This window comes from Protopterus annectens, chromosome 5.part1, assembly GCF_019279795.1.
Source record: "Protopterus annectens isolate FY-2018-M chromosome 5.part1, PAN1.0, whole genome shotgun sequence".
In the NCBI taxonomy this organism is placed as follows: domain Eukaryota; kingdom Metazoa; phylum Chordata; order Ceratodontiformes; family Protopteridae; genus Protopterus; species Protopterus annectens.
Genome location: NC_056736.1, coordinates 415,745,676 through 415,770,628, shown reverse-complemented (window position 1 = coordinate 415,770,628; position 24,953 = coordinate 415,745,676). Strand labels below are relative to the sequence as shown.

Below are 24,953 nucleotides of genomic sequence, written 5' to 3'. Positions count from 1 at the left end.
AAGGAGGATATCGTCTGCATATAGAACCATATTTAAGGAGGGTTGGTCATTTGGGAGGTCATTAATGATTAGAGAGAATGGAAGAGGACCTACAGAGCCTTGAGGAAATCCTATGTTCAGTGTACCAATTGCAGATATTTGATTTTTTTAAAGGACTTGGAAAGTCTTGTTCTGCAAGTAGTTTTGGAACCATTTTATAATATTGGTTCCAAAGATAAATTTAGAAAATTTGTTAAGCAAAAGATTATGATTAACTGTTTCAAAGGCTCTAGTCATGTCTGCAAATTCACCAGCAGTCAATAGATAGAATTTTTCAATAGATAGAATTTTTGCCAGTGAGTAATGCAGTGGTAGAGCTAAATGCATTTTGGAATCCATGCTGCTTGTCAGATCAGAGATCATAACTATCAGTTGATTGTAAAGTAGCTTTTCAAAGCGTTTTGTCAAGGAGCATAGAGTAGAAATGGTGCACTAATTATTATTATATATGCACACACACACACACACACACACACGCAGGCACACACACATGCATGCACACATACACACATACACACACACACACACACACACACACGCACGCACACACTATTTTACATCATTCCAAAAACATGCAAGATGCCTGAATCCAGTGCATGGCAAAAATAAAAAATTCCAGCACCTTTGACCATAAATATCCAACAAACTTTATTCAGATAGAATTCAAGTAGTTCCAAATGAAACCTCACCATAAATCAAGACTTTTAACCTTCAGCTTTTTTGACAAATTTAGCTTCAGTAATACAAACTAAACTAACATATCTATAAATATTTATCTCTATAGCTATAGCTATATATATATATATATATATATATATATATATATATATATATATATATATATATATATTCATATATAGTAGTAAGAAGCACCAATCACAATAAAAATTAAAACTATATTTGTACCCATGTTCCAGTTGCTGTCATTGAATGTGGCCTGTTTACGTGCTCTTAGACTAAAGACTATGTTGTAATTTTCAAGGCTTTTAATATGAACAATATAAAAATGCATATTTTTTTAAATAAATTTTATTAAAATCATTTCATAAAATACAATTATTAACAGAAAACTGCTCATATTTTTTGATATTAAAGATAAAAAAACTAAAACACTAGTAAAAAAATCAAATAAAAGACAATGAACTATGTACAGCGATGTCCACTATACTATAGGTAAATAAATTAATTTAAAACAAGTGAATAAGATCAGGTTAACAGTTTTAAGTTATTAATTTACTAATAATTCAATTATGTTCAACCATTGAGTATACACTACTATATTTCTAGAAGATAAAAATGCATATTGTTTGTTAATGCTATGTATTACTTAGATCTGATGAAGCTCTGACAAGTACAAAAGCACTCATTTCTTGTTTTAATTTAATAAATCATGGTCTAAGCAAGCAATACCAGCTAAAGTCCTGTTTTCTTATTTTGAATAAGAATACAAAGTGATCTTTGATGTGGATCTCACATAGGAAGTTTTGACAATCATCAGTTTTAATAATTCATATGCTGAAATCAACAGTAATTGTTCCTGTACAAATAGTTTTCCATTTTTCTTTCATCTCTATTTATCTATGTATATAAATATTTATATATGTAATAGGTGGATTCATGTCGACTCATTAAAGGTTATTTTAGCAAATGGAAAAAAAATGAAAACTGTTCGTCAAAACCACCTTTGATAAAGAACTCTTTTTTTTTTTTTTTTTTATTGCACAGCTCCACCCCTTGGACATAGTGCATGGTCATACGACATTGAAGAAAAAAGCAAACTCCATTGTTATTGAATGTAATTTCGGTGAACAGCACTTTCTCTTTTTGTGTTCGCATGAATTATGTTCAATATAGATACAACATATAGGCTGGCATTTAGTCCATCCATTAGCTTTACATTCATTCTCAATTTTTATCACACAAATTCCCCATATTGTTCATTTCATCTGAATGATGTGGTGTTCTGCAATGAGAGTACAAAGCAGTGGGGATAAGGAAATTTCTGCTTATCCCCCACTGTTGTGTAGTCTTGGAGTTTGTGTACTTAAAAGATGTGTACACATGCCAGGAAGTATGGGAAATGGGCTTGCTCAGGGCCAAATTAATTAGGGAACTGATGAATCTCCAGCTCCAGACCCATGTATCTGAAATAGGCTGTTATGCACTATCCCTCGTTCAGTGTGAAATCCTGCGTTATTTTCACACCAAATAAATAGAACCCTCATAATTTTTCATCTCAAAGCCCTTGAGGCAAAATATCTAACACTGTGCTTGCCCCCCCAGCAAAAATATTTACATTATGTAATGTATATGTGTATCAATAGGGTCTATATTAGAACATCGAAGTTTCAAAACTTCGAATGTTCTAATATCGAACCCTATACAGCGAAAGCTGAAAATATCGAAGCAACAGAAAACCAAATTTTTTCCCTAGGGAAAGAATTTGGTTGTCTGTTTCTGTTGCTTTGGTATTTTCAGTGCTGTGGTGGAAAGTTACAGGTCGGGTTCAGGTAAGTGTGCGATTGTGTGGACGTGAGGGTTAGGGCGAGGTAGGTGAGTTAGGCTTAGGGCACTGGTGAGGTGAGTGTGCCATAGTGACAGACCTTAGGGTTAGGGTTTGGGTTAAGGTAAGTGGATAGTTAGTGGTGTGTGTATAGGTTAGTGTAGGGTTAGGTGTACAATTTTAGGGGTATGTGTGTCGATTGCTGTTTGTTTGGTGTGCTTGTGTTGTGTGTATGTGTTTTGGAACAGCAAATTTTTTCCCTAGGAAAATTTTCGCTGTTCTGTATGTTCGATGTTTTCAGCTTTCGCTGAATAGGGTTTGATATTAGAACATTCAAAGTTTTGAAACTTCGATGTTCTAATATAGACCCATATCAATAGGTAGGAGTTCAATGGTCGGGATTGCTATACAGACTCATGAAGAAAATGTACATTAATGTGTAAAAATAGTAGATGAGAGCTATATTCAGAAATATGATAGAGTAGAAGAAACCACCTAAAGTAGTGCAATAAACTTTAGGTATAAGTGAGGAAAACTAATAAAAGAGTAATAAGGAACATTAAAGAAGGAAGAGAAATGTTGGAGGTATGAACAAGGAAGACAAAGGAGTACCAGGTAAGAAGAAAAGAAGAGGATATGAGAACAAGGGAATGTGAGGAAAAGATAAGCAAGTATAAATATTGGAGGATAGTGAGGGAAAAAGAGCTTTAAAGCAAACAAGCACTAAAAAAGAGGATACAGAGGGGCAGATTAAGGGTACATGGTGAACAACAGAGAAGCATATAGAGGAAAAGGTGGTAATGTCAGTAAATTTAGTGTGTAAATGAAGCTGTGGTACATTATTTTGAGATCTGCTGTCATGTTTCAAACTTTCTGATAATTATGCACATAATAAAACACAATAAAACAATTTTTCATTGCAGAAAAACACAATATAAGCATAAACTCATCCAGTTAAACATATGCTTGCAAAGTAATCTGTTTTAATGTGATCAGCTCTGTCTAATACCTGGTTCCAGTGGCAGACAGTGAGTTGGATCATCATGTTTACACACAACACCAGTGCTGTAAATTGTACTCATTTCATTCAGAACAGCATTTAACTGAAAAAGAAAAAGAAATAGATGATCGTGGTTAGAATTTCACATTAAGAAAAAGGTGGTGATTGTTTTTCTTACAACATTAGCATCTGTTTACATAAATAAAGTGACAATTTGCATTCTGAGTAAATGTCACAAACCATAACAGACACCTTGCCAAAATCAGTTCCAAACATCTGTCACTATGTCTGTCTGTCTTTCTATCTGTCTATCCATCTATGTGTTTATTTATCTTTTGTGGTGTCCATCTACCTATCTATCTGTGTGTCTACCTAACTGATGAGTTATCTAACTACCTATTTGCGTAACTGTCTAGTTGTGTGTGTGTACAACATCCATTTATATACAATGCCCTATACTCAGTGTCCTACAGACTGCTACGAGGTGACCTGTGTCTGGCATACAAGGCATCCTCCAACTTGGTACAGATGGATTTACTGCATATCAGCAAGTTAAATGTCATCAGAAATACTCAGTCAAGGGATCTAAACCTCTTCTGCAACATCAACAGAACATTTTTTTTTACTCAAATGATTTTTATTTTGATGAAATAACACAATAATTTAATACATTCATAGCATTCAATAATTATTTACAGTATTTACATTCGGCCTGACAAAAAGGATTCAGATAAAAACATTTGTAGTTAAATAATAAGTTAATATATAAACTATGATAGTTAAGAAGAGTTTGGTTCCATCTGTAGGGTATCAATCAAATTCAAAACTTTCCTCCACGGACTATTAACCAATGGCTTAGGAAAAGTTCTTAACTCTTTAGTTCTTTTCTCCATTAGTATGCATTTCTTCAGTGATGATAGGAATTCCTCCATTGTGGGTGCTACATTAGAGTTCCATCTTCTAGTTATACATTTTCTGGCTTTTGCTAACATTGTCTACAACAAATACAGGTAATCTTTCTTCATATTATTACTATTAACAACATTCAATAAAATTAAAGACTTTGTCAAAACAAATATATCAGTATAGATAGCTTGAAGAAATGTGTTAATCTCATTCCAATATGGTTTAATATTAGTACAGTCATAAAAAATATGAGACCAGTCAGCATTAGTGGACAGATGACATCTCCAACATAACTTGCTGTTTGAAGGGTTCATTTTTGAGAGTTTCTCAGGTGTCAAAAAGGATCTGTGTAGAAATTTCCAATGAAAAATCCTCCAGAATTGTGAGTAAGAAGTTAGTTTAACTGAAAATAAAATGTTTGTTTTATCTTCCATTGATAATGATATTTGAAACCCTTTAGTTAGGGATTGCCAGTAAGAATCTTTAGGAGCTGTCTTATAGACAATTAAAGTGTTTTAAATATATATATATATATATATATATATATATATATATATATATATATATATATGATAATTCATTCTTAACACTGATATTATTATACAGAATTCCAAAAATCCAGTTTAGAATTTTTGGTACGGTTTTGAAGGATGACTTATGTATTATTCTACACAGATCCTTAATGTATGCTGTGACACTCTGAAGAACCAAGCAGTCATTAGGGGATAGGCCATAGGTTGACAATATACTTTGTGTGTTCAAAGCTTGTTGATTTTCAATACATTGCAATCAACAAAATAGGTTATTTCCCCATAAACCAAAAATCTCTCTATGTGTTTTATCAGGGAAATCCCATGTAATAGTAAATGTTATTAAAAATCTATGCCACCATTTTATATCTAAATTTGTGTTAATGAATTTTCCAAACACATCATAAATATTGTTTATTAGTGATCAACAGAGTAATTTGAAGGGATAGGTATATCTCGCAAAGGATACTATTGCTCTGGAGCATACTCCCCATCCATGGAAAACAAAGTTCATCAATGTCCAAATTCAAACACAACTTGGTTCTATGGATAGGAAACAGAATATTTACCCTAAGACTGCCCCTGTACTACTAATGGACAGAGGCAACTCTTAAATGCTTTGTCTCAAGCATGGATCCCGTCAAACTATCTATGGTATCATCCCAGTTATTCTCACTCTGTGCACTATATAATTATCAACCATGGGATAGGTAAGTCCAGTTTAATACCAACTGGGATAGGTTAATTCAAACTACAAAATCAAAATTGGCCAGGCTTAAAAAACACCAGTTAGCCTAGTCCTCACCTATGAACCTATGGAATTATTGATACGCCTTCAATATCTCCTTTATTCAGTTGTGGGTTGCAAAAGGTTAAAGCTTGTATTGGCAATTAATGGTCACAAAGTAGGACTCCGTCTCATTTATAACACAAGTCCAATGGATGTAAAATTTTATGTTATAAAGTATAACTTGCAGTTTAGTAAACCAAGAAAAACTCAAAAATGTATACCTGAGGCTTAAATCCTAGCCTTTTTTATGCTCATATCTCTACTCCTCTGTTCACATCCTAGATGTCCTGGAGTATGCATAAATCTCAACCCTGCACCATCAGGCCCACTGCTAACTCATACATTTAGCTGTTTTAAATCACATATGGAAATATGTTCAGCCCATGCTAGCTATTAATATGTTTTATAAAAAGAGGAAGTGAGACTTCATATGTAAATTTATAAAACAGAATTTGCAAAGAATAAGGGATCTTCTTTTGGGAGCTAAAAAAATAAAAACATCATTTCAGCTAGCAACTGAGCAGTCATGGCTGTAAAAAATGGTTGTATATTCAGAATCAGGTGAAGGTACTACAAATTTCCAAACGTGCATGTGTACTTTCACTTCTATAATTATTAATAACTTGAGGTAAAATTTTTAAAAAGATTATTGTAGGATAATAGTTTGCCTTTCTGGGATCATGATCACTCCTGGGACAATGATCATTTATGGGACCATTCAAAAAATTGCAACTTGAGTTAGATAGAAAGCATGACAGGGCTATTATAAAAGATGGCCAGGCAAAAATGTTCCTCTAAAATAGGAACAGTTTTATGGTTCTTTCAAACAAAAAGAAAGATTCGCATGGAAGAAAGATGCAGAAATCCACTCCCTAGAATCACATCTGTGAGTGATGTTTACCAATGAGCACCTACTAACTAGATGACTCATGCAGCCCACATAAATTCAGCCCAAAAAGGATGCATGGAGCTACCACGTAAAAGGGTGACAGGTGCAATGGCACCCAAAAGGTACAGAGGAGTGGGATGCATAAGGAAATGGCAATGGAAAATGTCCCTTACGAGATGAACTATAAACTCACTCCTGTAATGGGAGGTTGAAAGGACCACTTAGATATAGAGGTGGGGCTTTTATAAACAACATTTATTCTGGAGCCAGACATCTCAGTCAGTAGTGCCCCGCCACAACACACACACTCTCACACATACACACACACACACACACACACACACACACACACACACACACACACACACACACACAAACTTCTAGCTCTGGAATTGCTGTTGAGAGTTCCTGCTAAGACTGAATGATGGGTGCATTACAGCTGGAGTTTAGAAAAAAGGAACTGTTCAATGTGACTGCAAGTTGAAGAAAGGAAAACTTTGTCTGTTTTTGTACTTAAGTACCTGTCAGCTATTCAGAACATTTGACAGTCTTGGAGACTATACAAGTAGTGCTCACTCTGTAGTTCTGCTGATATGCATCAAAGCTCATGCAGAGAATAATAGAGGTGCCTGGAAGAGCACGATGGGAAGATGTGGCTTCCATGATGTGAAGCTGAATAGTGAATTGTTATTCAATTTCTGTGTTAATTGTAGATTTTTCATAACAAAGATAATAAGTAACACAAATCTGAGCAAAATATACTTGGTACCAGATCACTCAAAGCTAAAGGTGAAATTACAACTTTGTAGTCATGACAATACCTCTCAATAGTACAGATTTTTGCAGAATGTGCAGAATTCTTCTTCATATTTTTTGGTTTGATCCTCATAAAATATGTGGTTTTATGGCCAGTTAGTGAGGATTGTATTGACTAAATAATGACAGACATTTGAGTTTCAGGTATTTTAGAAAATGTATGGTAACACAAAACTTTTTATTCTAGCAGATTTCTAAGTTTATAAAAGCAATATATAAACGTTTTCTGTATTTTGGGGCCTTTATTCCCCCATTACTTTTTGGCTTTGTCCAGATTTTGTATGCTTAGAGGTTGAGAGGTGTGGAACTTGTGACCTAAGGCTTGTGACCCATATATTTGGGACATTCAAATCAAAAGAGGTGGTGATGTGTCAGATAACCACTACTTTGTAATGGCCAGGGTTAGACAGCATGAGTAGTGGCTTGGCTTGACAGACCCAAGAAGCTCATACACAGAGTGGAAGTAGCCATGGATAATATAGTAGATGGGTCTGTACAGGATAAATTCTAACTCTATCTCCAAAGCACCTTCTGGAATAAACCATGGCAGGCTTGGGATCTGAAAATTGAAAGGACTCTTTCTATTCAAAGTCCTAGCAACAGGAATGAGCTGTGGTCAGTGCTTAGAATGGTGGTAACTCTAAGACTAGCGTTCCCCAACCATTTGGCCATGGACCAGTACCGGTCCATGGAGCACTTGGAACCGGGCCGTCGGGTAAGGTAAAATGTGTCTGTCTGTGTGTGTGAGTGAATGCATGCATGAAAGCAAAAGAGTCAGTGTGTATGTATGTGAGATCGGGAGAGTGAGAACGATGTGTGAATGAATGTAGGAATGAATGAAGAAGTGGCTGTGTGTGTATATGTGTGATCGGAAGAGTGCGAGCGATGTGTGAATGAATGCAGGCATGAATGAGGAAGTGGCTGTGTCTGTTTGAATGAATGCGAAGTGGCTGTGTGTGTGTGTATGTGTGAGCTCGGGAGAGTGACAGCAATGTGTGAATGAATGCAGGTATGATTGAAGAAGTGACTATGTATGTGTATGTTTGAGATCGGAAGAGTGAGAGCAATGTGTGAATGAATGAAGAAGTGTCTGTGTGTGTGTGTGTGTGTGTGTGTGTGTGTGTGTGTGTGTGTGTGTGTGTGTGTGTGTGTGTGTGTGTGTGTGTGTGTGTGAGACCTGGAGAGTGATGTATGAATGAATGCGTAAGTGAGTGTGGGAATAAATGTGTGAATGAATGCAGGTATGAAGGAGGAAGTGGCTGTGTGTGTGTATGTGTGACTGGGAGAGTAAGAGTGATGTGTGAATGAATGCAGGTATGAATGAGGAAGTGGCTGTGTGTGTGTATGTGTGAGAACAGGAGAGTGAGAGTGATGTGTGAATGAATGAATGCATGCATAAATGAGGGAGTGACTGTGTGTGAGAGATCGGAAAAGAGTGAAAACGATGTGTGTGAGAGAATGCATGCATGAATGCAAAAGAGACTGTGTGATTGTGAGTGTGTTTTTTTTGGTAATTATTGTCATTTGTCTTTTTATTGTACTTTTGGAGCTTTTCTCCTTGGGTCTGGCCTCCTCATTAAACAAATGTCAAATAAACAAATAAATAAGCACTTTATTATGCACGCAGCAAGATGGCCGGTCCGTGGAAAGTTGTCTTACATTGATACCGGTCCTTGGTGCAAAAAAGGTTGGAGACCACTGTCTAAGACTACCTAATGCTATCAACAGTGACAGACGCCATCAAGTTAAAAGGAGATTAATTTTTTGAGCAACTCTAGTGCAGAATTCTTCAGAGATAATCTATATTTACATATAAGCCAAGAAGGCAATTGCTGTAATGGTCACATAAAATTGAAGGCCTGTGTGTGACAGGAATTTGATGATATGCCCAAGAGTACTTTCAGAAGGTTAGATGGTTCAGTGGTTGCTGTAAATCATCCACAGACTCTGGGGGAGAAGGTCAAGGGTCAAGGGAAGGACATTATAGGATGTAACTCAGTCAATTAAGAGGGAAGACTGTTCTCAAATGGATATATCATTAGGGAATAGAAGGTAAATGCAGAAATTCAAAATGCATTTAATTTTCTTCTAATTATCTACTGTCCAAAGCAGATGCAAACTCACTGGTGGTATAGAAGGGATGGAACCCTGACTATGCCCAAGTGACTCAGGTTCAGTTGATAGCTTGGAGGATGTATGTACACTTTGGAGTGCATGCACATAGTGAAAACCAGAAGCAACTACTACATGGTGCATCCTGTGGGTGGGCAGGGATGACCTACTATTGCACTGCCTATCTGCAGAAGTGAGGGACAATGCAATGCTGATGCCCACTACACGTCTCAACCACAGGTTGTCAATGGGTGGGTGTGAAGTGTAGAACTTAATTAGAAGAATCAATCCACTCCTGATGGCTGCATTAATACTGACCCGTCTCAGCTGCCCTTTGTGCTCCATTGATGGGGGAACAAATGGGATGATTGGTTTGGGAGAGGGCTGATTATCAGTAGTCACCAGAGTAAAATAATGAAAAAGTCTAGATATAAATTCTGTTAAAGCATGATTTCATTTTCCATAAAGTTTTTTTTTCATTTTTTTAAACAAAGTACAGAAGGAATTCCAGTGTAAATAAAAAATGATAGGGTGGTATTATTTCAGTGTTTTTAAGCATGAATACATTTATGTATAATCTGTATATATGTATGTGTTAACCATAAATATAAATGTCTTTTATGGTTGAGGACTGGATTAATGTATTTTATAAATTATTTTGAATTCTTGTTTAAATGTTTTAATCAATAATGTCTATAATATTTAAAAACAGTTTTTTGAGACCTACTATTCATCATTAATTGCCATACAGTCAGTACTACACACACCTAAACGGGAAGATAGAAATTCAATGTCTAATCTCAAAGATGGTATCTACAGAGTGCGGATGTCCTCTCATATAGCACTGAAGTATCAAGACTAAAACATTGATTTACTCACCTTATGTAGGACTGGAACCCACAACTTTCTAGCTTTCCAGTAACAGTGATAAGATGTATTGTCTTGAAAATCTAAGACTACTAAACATTTATGTATTAGCATTATTTTTATGTTGTTGACATTTATTTATCAGGATAGTGCATGAATCAAGAATGACCATTTACAGGCACAGCCAAGATGAATAAAAATATGCACATGTAGCAAACAATAGATGAAAATATACAAAGAGAAACATTGTGATAAAGAATGAAAAATAAACATTACATGGCATGATAACAATAAACAATAAAAAAAAAGAAAAAGAAAAAAAAAATAGACAGTCAGCATGCAAAGGTACAGTCCAGTTTATGTGAAGAACTAAAAGATTGTCAGAATACTGTAGTTAGAAGTTAGAGAGTACCTAATTATGTTATATACATTTGTACAGAACTGAAGAGTGAGGAGGCTAATGCAGAGGATGACATGATTATTAAGGCTAGGAGTAAGAGTGTTAAGTAATGTGCCTTTTTTGGAGATGGGAACACCTGACTTACAGTTTAAGATGGGTTTTAAGATCTTTTTTTTTTTTTTTTTTTTTTTATATATATTTTTTGGTCCCCCTTGGGACATCATTTAACCAGCCCAGCCACCACCACCAATGCTCTATGTCCATGTCAGGTCTATCGTATCTCCTACTTACTCTGATATTGCTGGGACTTGTTTTAGATCCTAAGGGCATCCTAGAGGCTTGAGTATCTTTGCATCTGTCCTGGGGACGACGACTTTATATGCCCTATAAGTTCCCTGCCTTGCCTCACATTCATCAGTTATGTCTGAGGGCAACTCACATCATCGACAAACATCCTCTCACCTGGAACAGGTACTCACATCCCTCCCTGCCACTCCCTCCATCACCTGAGCCACTAATCCAGGTCGACTGGGCCATAGTCAGGGCTTGATCCCTTTACATCACATTACTGGAACAGCCAAGCTGGGTAATAAGATATTTTTCTGAACTTTGACAAATCAGAAATCTCTCTCTAAGGGGCCGAGGAAGGGAATGAAAGGGATGGAGCAACTATACAGAAAGCATGCCAGGTAGATCAGAGGGAAGATCTTGGGGTGAAGAGAGACAGAGAGAGAGAGAGAGAGAGAGAGAGAGAGAGAGAGCACTGTGTGACATTTTACATAAATCTTAAGCAAATGTACATTACTAAGTCTTTGGTCTTTTTAATGAATGACTTGCCAGTATGAATTACAACAGAAATAAAACCAGTTTTACTGGTGGATATTTAAGAGTTACTTGTTTCTGTCATACCAATGTATTTATTCCATAGGTAGATAGGTTGTCATGCATTATTTGTTTTTAACTTATAACTTGTTGTTATCTGTTCTTTTAGTACTGGCTACATAAAAATTATTTGAGTCACCATTATCAATATAATTTATTATTAGGTAGATCATTTTTGTAGTATTTATTACTTGTCTATAGAGAATTGCCAATAATGTCAGAAATGGGAATACATGAGCCCTGTAGTGCAACTGAGTATAAAACCAGCAGTACAAACTTATGTAGAGATTTACAGATGAAGGCTAGCAACATCTATAATTATAATCAATTTGCTCAAATACACAATATAGTTATGTCATCATAGCATTTTAAGCATGTGATGATTGTCAGTTATGCAGTCTGAACCACCTTTGTTTAGTACAGTCAGGAAATCCTTCTATGTGGCACACCTCATCACTAAGGGCTTTTCATCCAGAAAAAAGGAGGTCATTGTCCCACTGTACTCATCCCTCATTAGACCCATTATAGAATACAACGCCCCATTTGGTATGTACCTCTCAAGACATCTGCAACAACTGAAAAGGCTGCAGAAATACCTCACTAAAAGAATCATAAGCCTAAAGCAGATACCTTATGCTGACCACCTTAAAAAACTCCAGCTATACTCTGTTGCATATCATCTACTCCGAGACGATCTCTGCTTAACATAAAAGGCCATGTCAAACCCAGAGCTGTTGGACGTACTACACTTAAAGAAATCCCAATCCCTCAGAGCCACATGCTCCAGGGATCTAAACCTTGTCATCACAATAAATAAAACATGCTGGAGGGATAGGTTCCTGACCCAGAGACACCCCAGACTCTGGAATAGACTGCCCATGCATGTCAAGCAAAGCACCTCTTTGGCCCTCTTCAAAAGAAACCTTGATGACTGGATGGGAGAAAGGAAATTCACCCCAGGGATCACGTCAGTCGCCCTGCTAGACAGGGGTCCAGGGAAGTAAATAGTGTGTCAACAAGAAGCTCCTCATCCTACAAGCTCTCCTCACTCTGGAGCATATAGACATCTATGCTGTTACTGAGATTGGTGTAAAGCACCTTCCGCACAATTAGACCAACAATATGTGGCAGTACACTAAACACCGAAAGTGTGATAAGAGACTTAGGGACACAGGTGGACAGTGGTCTCATCTTCGATAACCACATCGCCACAACAGTCAGGAAATCCTTCTATGCAGCACACCTCATCACTAAGGGCTTTTCATCCAGAAAAAAGGAGGTCATTGTCCCACTGTACTCATCCCTCATTAGACCCATTATAGAATACAATGCCCATTTTGGTATGTACCTCTCAAGACATCTGCAACAACTGAAAAGGCCGCAGAAATACCTCACTAGAAGAATCACAGGTCTAAAGCAGATGCCCTATGCTGACCATCTAAAAAAACTCCAGCTATACTCTGTCACATATCGTCTACTCAGAGGCGATCTCTGCTTAACATACAAGGCCATGTCAAACCCAGAGCTGTTGGACATGCTACACAAAGCAATCCCAATCCCTCAGAGCCACACACTCCAGGGATCTAAACATTGTCATCACAATGAACAAAACATGCTGGAGGAATAGGTTCCTGACCCCGAGACTCCCCAGACTCTGGAATAGACTTCCCATACATGTCAGACAAAGCACCTCTTTGGCCCTCTTCAAAAGGAACCTTGACGATTGGATGGGAGATAGGAAATTCATCCCGGGGATCACATCAGTCACCCTGCTAGACAGGGGTCCAGGGAAGTAAATATTGTGGGAATAAATAGCCAGGGAATTGTTATGGCTAGGCTTGTATAGGCCCTAGAGCCAATAGCCTAGTACCAACCTATGAACCTATGAACCAGTGGTGCAGCGGTTGCATTGTCGCCTCACAACAAGAGGTTCTCTGGTTCGATTCTCAGCTGGGGTGCCTTCTGTGCAGAGTCTGCCTGTCCTTCCTGCATTCGTGTGGGTTGCCTCCAGGTGCTCCGGTTTCCTCCCATGTTATAAAGACATGCATTTGGAGCATTTCTTCCTGGGCCTCTGCTGAAAATTGGCTTTGTTCCAAGTTGGACTTTCCCAGTAAACAAATGTTAAATAAAATAATAAATAAAATGTGTTTATTAAATGGCTCCCACATTAAAATAACACTCTTAGGCCCATGTGTAGAGGACCCAATTCAAATAGCAGATCAGCCATCTGGAGGAGCTGGTTGTGGATAAATGAGAGTGAGTGGCCATTGCTGGCTCATCCATCCAGGGTGTTGGGAGGTGGTTCTGGTTCACTACTTGTGTGATACCTGGTGAGATCACTGGATGCTACATCCATGGAGCACTGGCCTCAAAAGTAGACACTACCATTGTACAGAAGCAAATACCACAGGACCTAGAGTGTGGAAGTGTGTTCCTGCATAGAGCAAAGTTCAGGGAGTTCAGAAAGCCACCAAAAGGAGAAAGTGCTCAGTGAAAGCAGTATTGACAAATGAGCTGATTTGGCTTCCTGAGCAGGAATGAATAAGCTGACAGGCTCTCAACTCAGGCCGGAATGCTTGTACCTTGACCCTGAAGAACAAATAAGCCAGATGGGTGCAGATAGAGGAATCATATGACTAGGTTCTGCAAGGATGCAAAAAAAAAAAAAACTCTTAGAGAAACTTCTGTTCTGTTCTTTCAAATAGGATGGGATCAAGACAAAGAAGAAACGATTAATTATACATACATATATTCATAAATCAATCAATAACTTTATTCAGAGACATTGTGGCTTGGAAAAAGCTGCCTGTTACTCATACTAAAATCAATTATGATAGCTGAAATTAGTAACATAATGCTTTGAAGATCACATGAATATGATACATGCTGTCTTTTAAAATCTGCTCATGTTAACTATTGCATTTGAAAATCATTTTTCCACATCCTTCACAAAACTTCCTTTAAGATAGTAAGTGAAGCATGTTTTCATCAATGTTTTCTTCATGAGGTTAACTCATGAGGTAACTACATTAAACTATTGCTGAAACAAACTTCCTTGACATTGGTAATACTTAACTATTGTCAAACTGTAGATTTTAAATATGACAAACTCTGTTGTTTTATCGAAACTCCCATCTGTCATGAATAGTTTTTTACTTTGCCTTAACTGCAGAAGCCAGAATGGTTTAGTTCAACATTAAAAACAAAAGAATACATTTAATGATTCATTATGGCATAAGCAATAGAAAATGACATCATAAACATACCCGTTCATATTTTTCTGGCGCTAAAACTGATGACCCTTGCTCCTGCAGAGCAAGAAGTTGGAGTTTGTTGATAGACTTTGTAATTTCATTTATTGGGAACTTTCTTGAATCTTCAGATACTTTAACATAGAATGCTGACCACTTTGCTCCCATCTCATTCTGCAAATAAATGAGTTAATATTCATTTAGTAACACTGAAGGACAAATGTAAGTTTTATTTTTTAAACTGTGAAATATTCTGCATAAAGATAGCTACATCATTTTCAGGAAATTCTCAATTACATTTTTTTTTTCAATTAGAATGAATTACAAAGTAGTGCATAGCCAACAGACACAGATAAACAGAGGCACACACACACACACACACACACACACACACACACACACACACACACACACACACACACACACACACACTGCATAAAGTAAAATGATACTACATTGATTTTCCAGCCCTGTTAGCAGAATAGTAAATTTAAAAAATACTGTATCAAGGAAAATACAAAACAGAAAAGCATCACAAGACACAGACACATTGAACCACCATGTTAACTGTAGTCTTTAGAGGACCTTAAAAGCACTTATAGAATATTTCCAGTAATAGTGAAGATCCAGACCTAAGATTAGAAAGGTCACACAGACAATGAAAAGCAATAAATAAAAAGAAATGGAAACAATCTTCTAATCATAATAAATTCATGCCACTATATTGCCATGGTACAAATGACAGGAATAAAGTCAAACAAAAGCTTCACTATGAAATATTGCTGTTGCGTTTGTATAACATATTGGACAAGTTACACTGGAAGGAGGAACAATACATTTAATGCTGATGATCTTGTAACAGTGACAAATACACCACTAGAGGTTTACAGCAGCATAATTATATGAAATTCTTTAGTCTGATAAATACACCACACATTTTTTTTCTGTAGCATACTACCAAAAACAGTTTAAATTAAAAATTGCAAGAATTTTGTAGATAGTACTTCAGGTATTTCTGGAGCCCCATAGAGGGTCAGAAGTTTATACAAAGTTACTAGGCTATCAGCCCAAGACCCACTTTAAGCTTATCCAAACTTACTCCAAATTTACCAAAATACTGGTGGCATATGAGAGGGGTGGTTGAGGAGAAGGGAAGTCTGAATGAGAAGCTCAAAGTTAGAATCAGACGGGCTACAAGTTACTAGCACAGAGTGTTGGGTGTAGTGTATGACAGATGAATGCCAAAGAACTAAAAAGTAAGTTGTACAGAACAGTAGTGTGACCAGTACTGATGTATGGTACAGAAACCTGGGCAGTAAAGGTAGAGCATTTGAAGATGCTAGAGGTAATAGAGATGAAGTGCCTGAGATGGGAGGTAGAATGCACACTGTTTGACAGACAAAGAAATGATAACATCAGACCAAAAGCTAAAGTAGCTCCAATTTTAGAGAAGGTCAAACACAACAGATTACCGTGGTCCGGGTGCACATGCAGAAAAGCAGAAGACAATCGGTTGAAGACAATTTGAGACAGACAGGAAGAAAGCAAGAGAAAATGAGGGTGTCCAGCAAAGAGGTGGATGGATTGTGTGACAGAAGAGCTGTGACAGGCGTGAGTTTTGAAGAAGGCAGTAGACTGGCATTGAAAAAGAGAGAGATGGAGACTGCTGACACAACACCCCGACCCCATGTAGAAAATAGGAAAATGGGGGGATAAGGAGGAGGAGAGGAGGATTACTGATGTGTCATGTCAATACCCCAAGGAATTTTGCGATTACAATATATGCTTGTACACATCAAGTGTTCATAGGCTGCCCTGTCCATTAGGGATGTGGGTGCCAAACCAAGAGTAAATTTGTGTTTTCCGATTCATTGGTACAAATTACATTTGAATAGGGTAAAGGATGAGTTTTGCTGCACATGGTTGGGAAGCCTGTTCCATACAAGGGGTAATCTTTGAGACACATACCTGTCCCCCCAAAATGTCTTGTTCATGTCAGAGACAAGGGTCAGGTCCTAAGAATTAGGGATTTCTGATGTTATTTGTTTTGCAGATGTGCAACAAATCCATCAGTGTGGGATCAGTGGCTGTGTTGTAGGCTAGGCATAGATCACCAGACAGCAGTCTGTCAGAAACCAAATACAGAGATAGGGCTTTGAAATGGTCCACATAGGACTTATTGTTTACTCCTTGTATTCTTTTTGGGAGGAACCTCTTTGCACTGAAGCTGTTTCAATTACCTGGTCAGGTACATGCCGAAGGATGCACTGTACTTGATGATTGGCTGCACAATATAGACTGATTTTCTCACCCCACAGTAGACACGTGGTAAAGGTCAGGGTACTGTTAACATGCGTTCCCAGAACTCTCACCACTGTGTCTACTTTTAATTCCCAGTAGTGTCCATCTTTCCAAAGGGTGCTATTATGCATTTTTCACATTGAGTTTTAGTCCATGGTTCTGGCAGCAGTTGTTTGTCTGTGTCAGGCCCTCTAGAAGGGTGTCTGTGTCTTAAGGGTTTTAATAACCACTCCTAGTTTGCAGCCATCTGCAAGCTTGGTCATCCCGAGGCCCTTGACATGTGCCTTGATTTCAGAGACGTAGGCGTCAAAAAAGACAGTCCCCAGCACTTATCTCTGTGGGACTCTACTAGTGACTGGCCACTTTGTGGAGGTGAATTCCCCTATCCTAACATTTTGTGTCCTATCACTGAGCCAGCTAGCTATCCATCTGCTGACATATGGGTTTATACCTAATTTTGTAAGTCTATCTACAATGTCTGACTGAGGTATTGTTTTGAATGCCTTGGCCTGGCTGAGATATGTAGTGTGCATTGTTTTTCCCTCATCCATAACTTCAGCGACCTTCTCAAAAAATCCACAAGTTTAAGTAGGTATGGCTTGCCTTTGACAAAACCAAACTGGCCATGATAATTCTTTCCATGGCCTCGCATATGAGATTAGTCAATGTTACTGGTCTGCAGTTGCTAAGGTTCAAGGAAGATCCTCCCTTTGTATGAACGGTTAGCTGTTGCAGTCCTCCATTTGTTTGTCATTAATCTTGTCTGGATATGGTTAAATAGAGATTCTAGAAGACCTGACAAGTCATGTTTTATGCTGTTCTGAAGGTATCCTGGGATATTATCAGGGCCCATCTAAACAGAGGTCTTAGCTTTACAGAACACACTGAGGACCTGCTCACTACTGATTGTTGATGGAGACATGTTGCAAGGTATTTTGTTTGTGGGGAGACTGGAGGAGATGGAAAAATTGGAGCTAAATTTATAGGCCAGCAGATTTGCTGCACCTTCTGGCTCCACATAGGTGGTTCTATTCACCATTAGTTGAACATATTGTTGGTGCTGCCTTTAAGGTTGTAGGCATAATTGAAGAAAGACTTATGGTTATCCTCAGCTGTATAGACTATTTTTATCTCAAATTTGTCTACCAAGATCAAAATGATAATCTTGTAGTAGCCATATTCTTTATTCAATGCATGATTGCTGGAAGCATGATACAGTTATACTGTCCATGAGGTCAATTATAGCCCTGAGAATGATTAGATTAAATGACAATGAGAGACTTATGTAGAAATTAAGAGTTTGGTAGTCAGTTGAAGAAGAATGACAGTGAGTAATGACCTCGATCTACAATATGTAAGTCGTGAAAACACAACCTTAAAGTATAAATTAGCAGGGGCAGTATTTGGATTCTGTTCTGCAGTACTAATGTAGAGGAAGCAAGCAGAAGGAAGCTGAACACCCTTGATCTTGACATCAGTAATAGTGTGAACACACAAGGTAAATAAAGTAATAGAACATGTGCAGGACACTGCCTATGTCATGTTAACATTTGATGCATTTGATAAAAAAAAGACACAGGGGAAAACACAGGTCTGAGACTAGTAGTAGTTGACTGACTGTCTTAGTATGAGAAAAGTGACAATGAAAAATATGAAGGATTGACATAACATACGCGCTGTGACTCTGGGAAACATTATGAAAGGAATAGTTCAGAGCATGCTGAAATAACATTATAAGAATCAGGAACAGCTGAAGGAGAGCAGAGATGGCATTGTGCACCAGGAAAGTTAGAAAGGTCATTAGATAAAAAGCGGTCTCTTAAAAGAGAATTGAGGATAAACAAAAGGACATTACTCACCAGCCCATTGCACAGAGGGCTGTTCTTCTTAGTGAATCTGGTAAATCAGTGTTCAGTAAGCATCATACTCACCAGGGTGTGGCTGTGTTGAAGCAGAAGGGTAAAAAATGAATAGCCAGAGGCCAGATCTGCTTCCTCAGTACCAGAGTCTTGTTACAGGAATGACCCCTCAAAGAAGACAAGCCTGGCTGCAATTTTATAGGTTCACAGATTTGACCGTCAAGTTTTATAATATATATATATATATATATATATATATATATATATATATATATATATATATCTATATATATATGTGTGTGTGTATATATATATATATATATAGACATATATACACATATATATATATATATATATACATATATATATATATATATATACATATATATATATATATATATATATATATATATATATAGTTATATATATATGGGATCCCTTCACATGGTCAACATTTCAGACCATATGATCGACATTCGAAATGCCGACCATGTGGAACTGGCATCTCCGTACAGTGTGAAATGGAAAGATTTCCATCTTCCACACTGTAGTGCAATCTCGGAGTTGGTATATTAAAGTTATGGGGGACAGAGCCCCACACGAGGGGGTGTAGGTGGGCAGCAGAGCCCCCCTACTAGCGGTGTGAAGGTAAGTTTTTTTGTGTTTTTTATTTTTTATTCTATGGTTGACATTTTGAATGTCAAGCATATGGTCTTGGCCATATGAATGTCGACCGGATGAAGTAGATCTATATATATATATATATATATATATATATATATATATATATATATATATATATATCATCATCTTCTTTCAGCTGTTCCTGTTAGGGGTCGTCACAGCGGATCACCTGTTTCCATTTCTTCCTGTCCTCTGCATCTTGCTCTGTCACACCAACCACCTGCATGTCCTCTCTTACCACATCAAAAAACCTTATCTTAGGCCTTCCTCTTTTCCTGTTGCCTGGTAGCTTCATCCTTAGCATCATTTTCCCAATATACTCAGCATCCCTCCTCAGCACATGTCCAGATCAACTTAATCTTCCCTCTCTGGCTTTGTCTCCAAACCTTCCAACCTGGGCTGACCCTCTAATATACTTATTCCTAATCCTGTCTAACCTTATCACACCTAGTGCAAATCTTAACATCTTTAACTCTACCACATCCAGCTCAAACTCCTGCCTTTTTGTCAATGCCACTGTCTCCAACCAATATAACATAGCTGGTCTCACTACCATCTTGTAGACCTTCCCTTTCACTCTTACAGGTACTCGTGTTTCACAAATCACTCCTGACACTCTTCTCCACCCACTCCATCCTGCCTGTACTCTCTTCTTCACATCTCTTCCACACTCACCGTTACTGTGAACTATTGACCCCAAGTATTTAAACTCATCCACCTTCGCCACCTCTACTCCTTGCATCCTCACCATTCCTCTATCCTCCCTCTCATTCACACACATATATTCTGTCTTAGTCCTGCTGACCTTCATTCCTCTTCTCTCTAGAGCATATCTCCATCTCTCCAGGGTCTCCTCCACCTGTTTTCTACTCTCACTACAGATCGCAATGTCATCTGCAAACATCATAGTCCACGGGGACTCCTGTCTGATCTCGTCTGTCAACCTGTTAATCACCATTGCAAATAAGAAAGGGCTCAGAGCTGATCCTTGATGTAACCCCACCTCCACCTTAAACGCATCCGTCACTCCCCCCGCAGACATCATCGCTGTCACACTACTCTCATACATATCCTGTACCATTCTTACATACTTCTCTGACACTCCTGACTTCCTCATACAATACCACAACTCCTCTCTAGGCACCCTGTCATATGCTTTCTCTAAGTCTACAAAAACACAATGCAACTCCTTCTGACATTCTCTGTACTTCTCCATCAACACTCTCAGAGCAAACATCGCATCTGTAGTGCTCTTTCCCGGCATGAAACCATACTGCTGATCATTAATCATAACGTCCCTTCTTAACCTAGCTTCCACTACTCTTTCCCATAACTTCATGCTGTGACTGATCAATTTAATCTCTCTGTAGTTACTACAGCTCTGCACATCACCCTTATTCTTAAAAATCGGTACCAAAACATTTTTTCTCCATTCCTCAGGCATCCTCTCACTTTCTAAGATTTCATTAAACAATCTGGTTAAAAACTCCACTGCCATTTCACCTAAACACCTCCATGCTTCTACAGGTATGTCATCTGGGCCAACAGCCTTTCCATTCTTCATTCTCTTCATAGCTATCCTTACTTCCTCCTTGCTAATCCATTGTAATGCATGATTCACTATCCCTACATCATCCAACCTTCTCTCCTTCTCATTCACTTCATTCATCAACTCCTCAAAGTACTCTTTCCATTTCCTCAACACACTCTCCTCACTTGTGAGTATGTTTCCCTCATTATCCTTTATCACCTTTACCTGCTGTACATCTTTCTTAGCTCGGTCCCCTTGTCTAGCCAATCGGTGCAGGTCCTTTTCTCCCTCCTTAGTGTCCAGCCTTTCATACAACTCTTCATATGCCCTATCCTTAGCCTTTGCCACCTCTCTCTTTGCCATGCACCTCATCTCCTTATACTCCTGTCTACTTTCTTCATCTCTTTGACAATCCCACTTCTTCTTTGCCAACCTCTTTGCCTGTATACTCTCCTGTACTTCCTCATTCCACCACCATGTCTCCTTGTCGTCCTTCCTCTGTCCCAATGTGATACTAAGCACCTTTCTAGTTGTCTCCCTTACTAACTTTGCTGTAGTTACCCAGCTATTTCATAACTCTTCACTGCCACCCAGTGCCTGTCTTAACTCATCCCTGAACTCCACCTCACAATTACCCTTTTTCAATTTCCACCATTTGATCCTTGGTGCTGCCCTCACACTCCTCCTCCTCTTCTTGATCACCAACATCATCCTACAAACCACCATCCTATGGCACCTAGCTACACTTTCTCCGGTCACCACTTTACAGTCTCCAATCTCCTTCAGACTGGCCCTCCTACATAAGATATAATCCACCTGTGTGCATCTTCCTCCACTCTTGTATGTCACCCTATGCTCCTCCCTCTCGTTAAAATACATATTCACCACAGCCATGTCCATCCTTTTCGCAAAATCCACCACCATCTGACCTTCTGCATTCCTTTGTTTAACACCATATATAAAATGTATATATATGATATCAAATCAATAACAGTACTTTGTGAGATAACTCTTTTTTAATGAAAAAAGAGCAAAACAGCAGTTCAGTTGTGTAATCTTTTCTGAAGGATATGAAACAAATTAACACACAAACACCATAGTCTATCATATCAGTTCATGTCTAGTTTCAAAATATATTCAGGTAGTTTACACTTGACTTGATTATTCAGAATAATATCTCTACTTAGTCTCAGGTTTTCTCTTGTGCTCCACAGTACACTTCCCAGAACCAGTGCTGCAGACATGACTCTCCCCTTGCAGTGAAAGGCCATCTTCGCCACCCTTTTCAATGATCCCTCCATCTTAGGAATTTGACAAATGTCTTAAGTCTGAAAAGCTGTTTAGCCTTTTAAAATCAGTACAAACTCCAATTATTCCATTAGGTTTTGGGGCCAACAACATGGATCTGTTGTACTCTCTTTTTGTTTCGTCTATTGTCCTTATTATTTAAACCATTTGTTTACTACTTCCTGTAAAGCCTTCCTTTGTGGCTCTAGCATTCTGTAATGCTTTAAATTACTCTTTTCCTCTATAGTAGTTCAAATATGGCAGTGAATTAGGTCTGCTCTGCCATTCATCTTTGAAAACACTTTCTATCTCCTTCACTGAGAAAGCACGGTCTGTGGAATAAAGCCCAGTTTGGTAGGTTTGGAAGAGAGTACAGGAGTAGCCAAGATGTCTAAGGTTCTATGCCGGAGCATCTCTGAACATTCTGGAGGATAGTGGGGGGTAGGTGTCATTCTTGATAAATTGTAATAGTTGAGGAGCAAGTAGAAAGTCAGCACATTCTTTCACAGATAGCCAGTTTGCTTTCTCAATGGTTTTGCAGTGGTGCCCATTTCTTGAGGAGAGTGTGATGAATCTGCAAATAATGTTTGAGATGGACTGAATGGTAGTACATGCAATCAGTACAGCCTTCCAGCAATAAGTTGCAATTAAAACCAAACCCTCAGGCTACAGGCCATTCCTAGGTCAAAGTTCTAGCCAAGAGTTGTAGGTAACACCAACTAATACACCTCTAGATAGGCCCTAACTGGACTGTCTTACTCCATACCTCTAGAGTCTTTAGGCAAGCTCCTGCTTACCACTTTGTGAACTTTCAAATGAAGACAGAGCTTCCTGCTTTTGCTTGTAGGCGGCTTCCATATATATCGCAATAACTGGAAATTTACTATCTAATACAAATCAGTTTCCTGATTAATATTCTGTGAAGCTATTTCCACATACCAGTCACTTGCTCTGCATGTGAAGACACAGTATATCTTTGCTGTACTCACCATATTACAATGTATTTAATTATCTAGCTAGCTAGCTAGCTGCCTATCTACATGCAGGTTTTATCTATCTATATCCAACCATTCATCCTCAATCCCTTTTCCCATTTTGCACATGGGGTCGGGCTGTCACTTCCACAGTGACAATCATCTCGAGCCAAGATTTACACCACCAGGTGGCTAGCCCTGCCTCGGTAGTTCATTCACACTACTCACTCACACACACACACTCTCACCTAAGGCCGATTTAGAGTATTCAGTCCACCTACTACATGTTGGAATGTGGGAGAAAACTGGAGCACCCTGAAGAAACCCACGTGACTGCAGAGATATGTGTGTGTGTCTGTATCTGTATGTCTGTATAGTCACTTTGGCTGAATCATAAATGATTGTAACAAATCTGACTGGAAACATATTTGACTGAAAACTCATTTCCTTGACTCACATTTAACTTTAAAACTTTACAACACCAAACATACCTTAAAATGTTTTTTGCAGGGGGTAGCCACCTGCATGCCCCATGTGGGGGACAACACCTTGCTTAATTATACTAACTCTATAGCTGCACAACAGTGTTGAAAAAAGAAAAAAACACATATAGTGAATCTCTGCTGATATACAAGCACATTTCACAGAAACCTCATTTGAGCATTAGAGCAAAATTACCTTAAAAATGTTATTTGCATGTAGCAAGACCCCTGTACCCCCATGTGGGGAGCTTTTCCAGAAGAGTAGCAAGGGTGGGATGAAGGAGGCAACTGCTTGAGGTGCAAGGTGTTGCAGGGAGCAATCAGGGAGTTCCTGCATTTTTTTCTGTACTGGCATTTTTGATTGTCGGTACAGAAATACACAAATGGACTTCAGCACTGTGTGTGTGTGTGTGTGTGTGTGTGTGTGTGTGTGTGTGTGTGTGTGTGTGTGTGTGTGTGTGTGTGTGTGTGTGTGTGTGTGTGTGTGTGTGTGCGTGTGTGCGTGTGTGTGTGGTAAACTTTAAACAATCCATTTGATACAGATGTAGTAGTCAGCTTAATACAGTTTAAAAGTAGAAGCAGAAGACTTTTTCTGAGACACCAGATCAGTGACCGGCACCAGGCGCTAAATGATCCAGGTTCAACTGTGGCTTTTCCTCCCACACACCTGTTACTTAAATATATTAATTTCATGGTCATATTCAGAAACAAAGTAAAACCTTTTGATTATATCTTTGAATCATTTTTACATTGATACATAATTAGAAATGGCATGATTTTTTCAAAAACTAACAATAAAGCGCATTATGATAGGAGTAGTCACTACCAGAGAGTGAAGTGAAATTCATCT

At 38.2% G+C, this 24,953-nt stretch overlaps 1 protein-coding gene across 1 annotated transcript in view; it reads right to left on the bottom strand.

The window, feature by feature from the left end:
* The window catches only part of ACE2 (angiotensin converting enzyme 2), a 366,082-nt gene that overhangs the window by 302,947 nt on the left and 38,182 nt on the right, over window positions 1-24,953 (bottom strand). Inside the window, exons 2-3 of the mRNA XM_044072791.1 lie at window positions 15,001-15,159; window positions 3,552-3,645 (exon numbers count right to left, since the gene is read on the bottom strand). Coding sequence (XP_043928726.1) covers window positions 3,552-3,645; window positions 15,001-15,159 — 253 coding nt within the window. The remainder of the gene's footprint in view (window positions 1-3,551; window positions 3,646-15,000; window positions 15,160-24,953) is intronic.